This window comes from Clarias gariepinus, chromosome 7, assembly GCF_024256425.1.
Source record: "Clarias gariepinus isolate MV-2021 ecotype Netherlands chromosome 7, CGAR_prim_01v2, whole genome shotgun sequence".
In the NCBI taxonomy this organism is placed as follows: Eukaryota; Metazoa; Chordata; class Actinopteri; order Siluriformes; family Clariidae; genus Clarias; species Clarias gariepinus.
The window spans coordinates 38666579-38676842 of NC_071106.1; the positions used below are offsets into that span (position 1 = coordinate 38666579).

General features: G+C 38.3%; 1 protein-coding gene across 1 annotated transcript; it reads left to right on the forward strand.

The window, feature by feature from the left end:
* Positions 1-1682: 1682 nt before the first annotated feature.
* Positions 1683-9661, forward strand: iqcg (IQ motif containing G). Its single transcript, XM_053500904.1, is given in 9 exon segments — positions 1683-1927; positions 3798-4000; positions 4942-5070; positions 5170-5251; positions 5872-6033; positions 6122-6196; positions 7615-7746; positions 7830-7931; positions 8645-9661. Coding segments are annotated over 9 exon segments (1383 nt in total). The 5' UTR covers positions 1683-1804; the 3' UTR covers positions 9020-9661.
* The last annotated feature ends 603 nt before the right edge of the window (positions 9662-10264 follow it).

Here is a 10264-nt window from a genome sequence, read left to right on the forward strand (position 1 = left end):
AATGAACAAAAACAATTTAGCTCAGTCATTAACAAAAATAAATAAATAAAATAAATAACAAAAAAAATAATAAATAAAAAGGGATTTTTAAAATGTTAAAAAAAAAAAAGGCCAATCAACCGATCACTCACCACACACACACACACACACACACACACCAGCTTTCAGACAGAGCCAAAGAGAGGAGAGAAGGAAAAGGGGCCTGCTGTATAGGCTGACATTCACACACACACACACAACAAACACACGCATGCACACACCAGTTTAACTAGAGAGACTCTCCTTCACACAAGCGTGAATGCACAAACACAAAATAAAAAATGCTTTACGCAAGCACAAACGTAATGGTTATTTGTGGTCTGACTGAGACAACAGTAGACTACCCAGCTGCAGCTTCAGGAAAGCTCCAATAGGTAGCACTACTGTATAATACTATGACATGATCACGTGTGATTCATTTTTAAATAAAGTTTTAAAATTTTGGCATGTGGGAGTGTTTCACCATCTCAACCCAAACAACAAAAACATCTGTATTAAATACAATATTGCCCTACTTGCCCTCCAGGGCATTTATGGGGACTTCACGGAACCTCCGGTCTGTGTCAATACATCTTTTGAAACCTCCTAAGACCAAGCTTCATACTATGGGAGATCGGGCTTTTTGCTCAGCTGCACCTAGATTATGGAATGCTCACCCAGAGTATCTGAGGATGCCAGAGACTTTTGATGCCTTTAAATTCAGTCTTAAACCTTACCTTTTTATCAGAGCTTTTGGGTCGAAATAATTAATAACACTATAGCAAATACAATGTAAAGTCACTATAAAAACAAACAAGACTGATCCTGTGTACACGTTCATCTTTGATAGGCACTAAGTGAAGATTTCTCATTGCTTCTCATGCAGGTGCACACACAGATCAGCAAGTGTACATTATTCTAATAATCACAAAATACCAATTATTTAATTCTATAGTCTTAGAACATCGAAGGTTTTGCACGTAAGTTCACTTTGCTTGTAGTTTAAACATCTTATAAATGTATAATTACTCCCTGATAATTCATGACTTATGGCAATGACGTGTAACTGTTGAATACATGTGTAACGTGTGATGATAATAAATACTGGTAAAATAGAAGGAGGAGGAGAATGACAAAAAAAAGTGAAGAAACAATTAGAAAGAAAATAATTTTAAAAAGCATATAAAAATAATAATTGTATGTTCTTAATTAATACAATAAAATGGATTCAATTTTGTTAGTAATAAATTACATATACATTTATCTATGATTAGAGATATTCGTTTTAAAAATTTCGTGCTCTGTTGGTTTGCGCTTGGTTTAGGAGAAAACGACAGTGTGTGAATAGAGGTATTTTATATTCTCTTCTTTATTGGTGAAATATTTGACATAAAGCTACGCAAAAACGTGCTTACGCAAAAACGTGCTTCCATGGAAACACAGCGTAGCGGTTACAGACAGACAGAGGTTCGCTGTGTCTTTGTGCTGGTTTAATTAAACGAGCTTTAGTTTTAAGTAAAATGGGCCAGTGTGCAGGTAAAATGTTATATGTTTGTTTATGAATATTAAATTTGGAAAAAGTATTTAAACTAAAACATAACTCGGTTAGTATTTTACCACTTCCGGGGTAGACGCGCTACGTAAAACGTGCCTACGCAATAATCTGTTACCATGGAGACAAAGAAGCGCGTTGTGGTTGTCTGTGTGTTTGAGCTGTGAGTGAGCCAGAGAGCGAGAGTCAGTGTGAGTTAGACAGTGTGAGTGGGAGTTAAGGGTGAGACAGAGGATGGTGAGTGTGTCGCTGGGGCCGCTGGCGGTGCTGCGGGTCACTGCGGTGCTGCAGGACTGTGTGGATCAGCTCGCCGTGCTGGGACCCATCATACCCAGGATTCACAGGGACACGGTCGCGGTGAGGACATTCACAACTAACTACCTGCTCACTGTCCAGCACTTACTACTATTAATCACTACATATAATATATAATATATAATAACAATAATATGTATAATATAACTTAGAAATCCACAGGACTTGGTGATATGATCCTGTAAAATATCTAAGTTGTGATTAAAATGTCACTTTAATGAGACATTACAGTACCTGAATACAAATACACTCACTCACTCACTCACTCACTCACTCATCATCTATACTGCTTTATGCTATATTCAGGGTTGCCCCGAGGGCCTGGAGCCTATCCCAGGTGACTTAGGGAACGAGGTGGGGTACACTCTGGACAGTGTGCCAATCTATCTCAGGGCACTCGCATATACACACACACACACATACACACTCACACAATCATTTACAAACCACGGACAATTTGGGAAGACCAATTACCCTAATCTGCCCGTCTTTGGTCTGTGGGAGGATACCAGTGTTATACAAATGCATTCATAAAATAATACAAAATCTTATTGTCTACTTTTTCGATTACTCATCTGTGATTCACTGTCTGGTTATTGAACAAGTGTATTGGGCTCAGAAGAAGTACAATTTAGCATAATGTGTATAACATGGTAAATTCTTCTAAATACATAGGTTAAACTATGCAAGTGTCACTTGATTAGGGCTGATTAGGTTTAATTCAGATAGTATAATCCACTTTAATGTAATCAGTTATATGATTATATCAGGTTAAAGCCCACGTACATGTCTGTCTGTCTTTCTGTATGGCAGAACTCTCTGTCCGACTTATTAATTCAATGAAATAAAAACTTTTAAGGTTGTGTCTCTTATGCCTCATTACGCCAAGTTGTACTTCTTTCGTCGTCAGACAAATAGAATCAGAAAGTGAATTACAGATGAGAAATAAAAAAAGTAGATCCGATAAAGATGAAGTTTTGCCTTAGAACGACACCAGCGCATTAAAATGAGGTAGCTTAGTGTTTAAGGCATTGAATTACGGTTCGGAAGATCCCAGGTTCAAACCCCACAACCGCCAAGTTGCCACTGTTGGGCCCTTGAGCAAGGCCCTTAACCCTCAACTGCTCAGATGTATAATGAGATAAAAATGTAAGTCGCTCTGGATAAGAGCGTCTGCCAAATGCCTAAATGTAAATGTAAAATTCACATATACCACTTCAACTCTCTTATTTTAGCTGTAAAAATATAAAATCTTAAGTAAAAATATCCAGTTAAGCTTTTCTAATTAAATATCGATTGGTGCAGGTGTTGGTTTACAGTAAGCAAGTAGCTTATTAATTCTGGACAGACATACAGACAAATAGAGAGACTGACGTACGGAAAAAATACAGACAAAAATAGCGAGTTCTGACAAATGACCAGACAAAACCTTTCATTTTTTTAATATAAAGTAGATTTAAAATTTATGCACATTATTAAGGTGGCACAGTGCCATAGTGGTTAGGGCGGTCACCTTTTACCTCGGGTTGTGTGTTTGAATTCCTGCCTTGGGTCTGTGTGTATGGAGTTTGCAGGTTCTCCCCATGCCTGGTGAGTTTCCTCTGGGTACTCTAGTTCCCTCCTACAGTCCATAGGTATGCAGATGGCCTTTCTAAATTTCCCGTACACTCCATTCAGGGTGTATCCCATCCTATGCCCAAAGTCTCATGCCCAATGTCCCATGCCCCGTACACAGAGTAAAGCAGTATAGTCATTTATTCACATTATGAGACACATAATCATTTATCATCATCTAAATCTTAATAAAAAACAAACACGTGGTGTAAGAGGAATAAAAAACCTAAAAACATATGTTCTGATAATCATCCTGCACTTATACAAGCCCTGGATGCTATGTGTGTGTGCTCATCAGGCAGACTCAGAGGATGCAAGAGCGGCATTGGAGCAACACAGAGCAGCTGAGATTCACCTGAGGGCCGCTCGCAGTGGCCAGGACGGGACCGGGGGCCTGTCGGGGGCCGTAAAGGAGTTTTACAGGACACAGCACGAACTGGAGCACACTCTAATGGACCGTACAAGCTCCGATGATTACTTGAACAAACTGCAGAGTGACCGGTGAGGAATGACACACATAGACACACTTGATGCATGTACAGTACACTGCCTAGACAAAAAAACTCTTTGATTACGGAGCGCAATGTAGTGTCCAGTTTATGTGTGAAAATGATTTCACTTGCTCCCAAAACCACTCTTCCACAATTTGAATCCTGGAATATGCCCCGCACCATAGATATGCTAACCTGGTGATTCAGTACATTCAGGTGGTCAGCTGACTTCATTTTATTGCCACATAACTTTGCTGAGTCTCGAACTGAGCAACTGATCAACACCAGCTCATAACACTGTCTCCAGAGGCTTGTACAGTGGACACTATGCATGATGGGAGCATCGCTTCATGAGCTTCCTTTCTTACCCGCTCTGGAATAGGGTCAGTCTGGACTTATCAGGTTACATGACCTTTTTCCATCACTCCAAAGTTCTGTCTTTATGCTCCCTAACAAACTGAAGCCTTTTTCTGATGAGTAACAACTGGTTTTCCTATGGACACACAGCTGTTTAGTCCCAATCCTGTAGGTTGTCATCACCTTGTGTGTACGTTTGTGTGTAAATACTTTTACTTTCACAATAAAACATTTATTTCTAACCACTGTAAAGTTCTGCTGAGAAGTTGATGGGTTAGCGCTGTCTTTCTAGGTTTTAATAATGTGTTAACCCGTTCATAACCTAATTCCTGTCATTTTAATGTTTCTTGTTTTGTCCAGGCAGTGTATATATTTTTCAGATAGCTGTTAATTTCCTTGCATAACAGGAAAATGTGTGAACACAAGTTTGTTATTTACAAAAATTAACGTTTAGGTTCCATCACCCAAAAATGTCTTAAATTGTCTCAGAATGTGGAGAAATCTGGGATGCCGTGTAGAAGATTATCATAAAGATCAGCTGAAGCTTAATATACTACTTGTTGTTATGATGGAACAAATCCGTTTCTGATGCAGGCGGTTTGCGGTTCGACTCATAACCGAACTTATGACTGAGCTGGAGACGGAGGGGACATTCCACACTCTGATCCACACCGTAGAGGAAGAGAAGAGGACCAAAGCTGAGCTTCAGGAACTCATTACCAGGTCTGGTATTGAATGATAAACCAATAAAGGAGGTAACTGTGATCGACATCACACCATTCAGTTTATTACGAGCCTAAAGACTGAACTTTTGCACTGCAGGGAGGAAAAGGATCGGCTCAGGATCAAAACTCTGCAGAAACAGCTACTCGAAATCATAGAAGAAACAACACAACAGATTGAGGTGATCACAAAATGTTAATAGCAGTCTGGTCATTGTTACGTCCCAGTCTGGGGTTGGGCCGTACAGCAAAAGAATGGTTCTGGGTTCTATTTTAAACTATATGGATATGGTGGTATGTAGCAGAAAAACACTAGCCCATCGTCATTTCTATGGTAACAGAATCTCCAGTACTGTATGTCATTGTTATGTGATGAAGTTTTTTTTCTGTATGGAGATGTTTGTTTAACATTTAAGGAAGGAGCCTCTATTTCAGACGTCCTCATGACAGGAGTTTCATGACAAGCTGATTTTTTTTGGTCTTTCAATTCAATTCAATTTTATTTTTATAGTGCTTTTAACAATGGTCCTTGACCCAAAGCAGCTTCAGAAAATAAAAAAAGAAAATTTGTGGAAGTGTGTATAAATATTAGCTGGAATTTTCTATTTTTAATAATCCTGATTCACCCTTGTGTCATTTTTATTTTAGAATTCTTACATAATAGCAAAGTCCTGCATCAGCTTTTATTAGCCCCATCCATTTTAAACTGGTCCTTTAAATAAATAAATAAAAAAAAACAATTACAGTATGCAAAACCTGTTGTAAACATAAAGTAGTCACTATGATGTCATTGATGATGTAGGAGCAAGACAAAATGGTGGCACACCTCGAAGACCGGCTGCAGGAGTGGAAAATGAAAAAAAGGCTGCATGACAATTACGTGAAAACCAGCACTGAGCTGCTTGTCTACCAAGGCCAGAAAATAAACAGTCACATCGAAAAGCAGCTGGAGGCTGAGATAGAGGTCTGTGTGTGTGTGTGTGTGTGTGTGTGTGTGTGTGTTTATGCTTGGTATGTTTTGGGACGTACTGATGGTGTTTTTGGCTCAGCAGATGCTCAAGAAGAAGCTGATGGACGAGGAGAAAACTCAGCAAATGCTGGAGGTTTTCCTTAAAAACAATCTTACAGTAAGCGCAAGAAGAATCAACTCTATAGAAAGCTTTAGTCTGGATTCTGATTAGTCAGAAGGTGTTGATTAGTTTTCTTTCTCCCGGAGAGTAGCACAGAGCTTTATTATTAGAGTTTATTATTATTTATGCATTTGTTTGTGCAATATGCAACCATTACTATAGCGACAGCTGATTCAACTTCAGTACATACGATGAAAAAAATCTTTGTTACCGTTAAACCTTCTGGAAGGAGACATTTATTTAACATTTACAGAATGCAAAATTTAATTTTTAGTTATGTTTAGTCATTAAGCTGGGTCTTTAGTGTGTGCACAAATAAAAAACTTCAAATAAGCCAAACATTGGGGGGTAAAAATGAATTTTTCCATTATTGTGACCTCATATAAGAAGAACCCCTCCTTCAGCTTGTTGCTCAGCTCTGCTGTTCTCTGGAGGCGTGGCTTAGGAGTAGATAATTGGTCAGAGAGGTAATGAAAAACCCAAAGGTCACTATAAATGAGATACTGAGTTTACTTGTGGAGATGAAAGAGCCTTATAGAAGGACAACCATCACTGCAGCACTCTACCACTCAGGCCTCTATGGTAAAGCCATCAGACAGAAGCCATTCCTCACTGAAAGAAACATGCCTTCTGGCTGAAAAAGCACCTAGAGGACTCTCAGACCATGAGATGAAAAATCTGGTCTGATGCAGACTTAACTATTTGGAATAAGGAAATCAGGCACTGTGCATAACCTTATTAAAGCCATCCCTACATTCAGACACAATGGGGATGTGGTTCTGCGACTGGGAGACTAATCAGTATAGAGGAAAACATGGATGCAGAAAAATAAAAAGCAGACAGAATCTGTACCTGAACCCAATATATCATCTCTGGAGAAACCTAAAAGTGGCTGTGGACCAACGCTGAACACTCAACCTGGTGGAGCTTAAATGAAGAATGGAAAAAGCATCCACAAGCAGACTTGAGGCTGTCACTGCTGTCAAAGGAGCTTTAACCAAGTGTGTACTGAACTGTAGTGTACTGTATGGAAATGGGATTGCTATTTTTTAATAAATTAACAAAACAGTCCTTTAAACACCAGTTTTTACTTTGTTATTGTGGACAATTGTGTTTAGAATGGTGAGGAAAAAAGGATTTTAATCTATTTTACAATATGTGTGAAACGAAAAACAAAATGTGGAAAAACTTGAGAGGTTTGCAGAGTTTCTGTCACCACAGGGTGTGATATATGATAACTTGATATATATAAAACGGATAATGTTTCATCCTACAGGCAGCAGAAATAGCATAATCATTAAAAAAATTTTTTTTTAATAAAATCATGGTGAATAACATCATGAGTTAGTTTAACAGAATTACAAGAATTATTTCCTGAAAGCTATCGCTAACAATGCACTTGTGTTTGACCCAAGTGTCTGGAGGACAAGTTGGAGTACTGGATGGAGCACTATGATAAAGATATGGAAGACAAACAGCAAGAGCTGAGTGACGTCAAGACCAACAGGTCCAACAACCTGACACAGTTACAGGAACTGGCTAACAAAGTTAGAATGATTTTTAAACATAAAACTGCTATAAAGAGCTGCACAGGACAAGTCCCAAATCTTCTTTTCTGTTTGTCTTTCAGTATAAAGACTGCGAGCAGGTAATTATTGAGGACAGAATGGAGAAGGAGAAGCTGCGCAAACAGCTGGAGGAAGAACAGCTGCAGATTAAAGAAGCTATTAAGGTGAACTTAAGTGTGGTATTTATACACTTTTTAAAACGTATGGATCAGAACTGGAAGAGTTTCAGGCTCATGGAGTTTTATATCAGAGTTCAGAGATTAGGTGAAGGAGTGCACACTACACTCCTAAAGTGCACACTTCCTATTCTCAGGTAGGTGATGTGACAAAGGTATTTGTCTGCTTTTCTGAAGAGAAAGGAATAAACTTTTATTGTATTATATCTTTAAAAATAAATTAGAAATGCTTTTATTTGGATTCAAAATAGAAGAATACTTATTGAAATAAATAGATATAAAACCAAAAACTAAATCACAAAAGCTTATGCAGCTAGCTAATAAAAAGGTTAAATTTACTACTTGAAATTGATCTGGTTAGAGATCTAGTTTGTCTGGTTGTGTCACTTGGTTTCAAGAAATGTTGCAGAATCTGATATAGGTCTAAAGTCTTGAAATTTAGAGAATGATTTGAGAATTTTGTTTTAAAAAATACAACATACAACAGTATTTCTGTATTTTAGTATATAAACAAAAACTTTTTCCTTGAAATAGTTAAAAATATTTATTGTTCTCATAGAATGTACAGCTATAACTTCTAAAAAAAAAAAAACCTTACTAATTAATTATACTGACAACTTTAACTGTGATGCATTACTTTGTTAGTGATGTAATCCACAGCTGCTTTGAACTTAACATCTACTAATGTTATTTTCCTGCAGATTCAGTCATGGTGGAGAGGCACAATGGTCAGAAAGAGTCTCGGTCCCTTCAAAAAGGCCAAGAAACAGAAGCAGAAAAAGAAAGGGAAGAAGTGATGGGAGGGGGAAAAAGGACAAAAAAAGAGGACATGGGGAGAAAGAGAGGGAGAGAGAGAGAGAGAGAGAGAGAGAGAGAGAAAGCCCTTTAGTGGCTTAGTCAAGTACACCACTGTTAAAAAAGTTTCACAACATTTCATTGGTCCAGCTTTTGCTTTTATTACGGCTGTTGCATTGTTTCCACAAGCTTATGCAATGTCACAGCATTTATTTCCATCCAGAATTACATTAATCTCTCTCCAAGGTCTGGTATTCATGATGGGAAAGTCGGGCCACTGAGTAAAGCCCTCTACAGCACATCCCAAAGATTCTAAATGGGGTTAATGTTTCGTCTCTGTGGTGGCCAATCCATATATGATTTCTCCCATCAGGCTCATTCAGGATCGTTTTCGGACCATGTTTCTTCCTCGAAGATGATGGGTCACCACTGTCCTTCCAGATTTTAGTTAGGTGTTTTACAGTTCTTAACCCTATCTTAGATAGATTAGATAGCCGTAGATTCAGCAACCTCCTTAGTTGATTTCTTTGCTTGATGCAGGAAAATAATTGAACCCTTCTGAAACAGTAACATCTTTGCCACAACCACAGGATGTTCTGTTATGGTTGTTTAAGAATTAAAAACTACTCACTGCATCAGTTAGGGTTAAATAACTTGTTGCACTGCAGTAATTATACAGTGGAAGCCTTTTAACTATAGGCTTAGTCAAAATCAGGTGGTGTTTTTTTTTTGTCTGGGCAGTGTATTATCATAAAAATTTAATTAACTCCAAAAAAGGAAAATAGAGCTAATAATAAAAATAACAGATCATTAAGAAAATTAAAAAAAATTCTGTTCTTACTTGTTTTCCATATTGCCAATTTCTCTGTACCAGATAGAATGTGTAGCAGAAATAGAGTTTGTTTTTGTCTTACTGATTATTTTGGCCCCCAAAAAAGTAAACACTTGAATGAGAAAAAAAAAAAAAAGTTGTGTAGCAATAAGAAGAAATTTTTTGCCACTTGCATTCTACAAAAAGATGGAAGAGAAGCGCGGACCCCGAACAGAAAGGACAGCCCTCCCTCCCACTTCAGGATTAAGGTGCACCTGTTGTCTGTTTGTGGCTATACCTGCTTGCTGGAACTCCCACCAAGGACAAAGCACATGCAGGACCTCCATACAGAGCAGTTAGAGAGCCTTCCTTCCAGCCAACTAAAAAGTGCTCAGGTCTGAAATGATAAAATATATCCTTTCATTCTCATTTCACTTATTCACAGCAGCACTGACTTGTGTAGGGAAGTCACAGTGACCTCCCTCCCTCTCCCTACTGGATGATGGTGGCTGAAACTAACTGAAGAGGTTAAATAAAGTAAAGGTTGCTCCAGCAGCCTTTACTCCAGCTGCTGCATCAGCTGTCCTTAAGAAGGAAAATTCCTCCAAGGACCTTTAAAATGTGGTAAGAACCACCAGATCAGTTTCCTAGGGTTTGTCAAAACCCATTCCACTTAGAGCACTGTGCTGGTGTCTTTCCAAAGGACCCCTGCTAT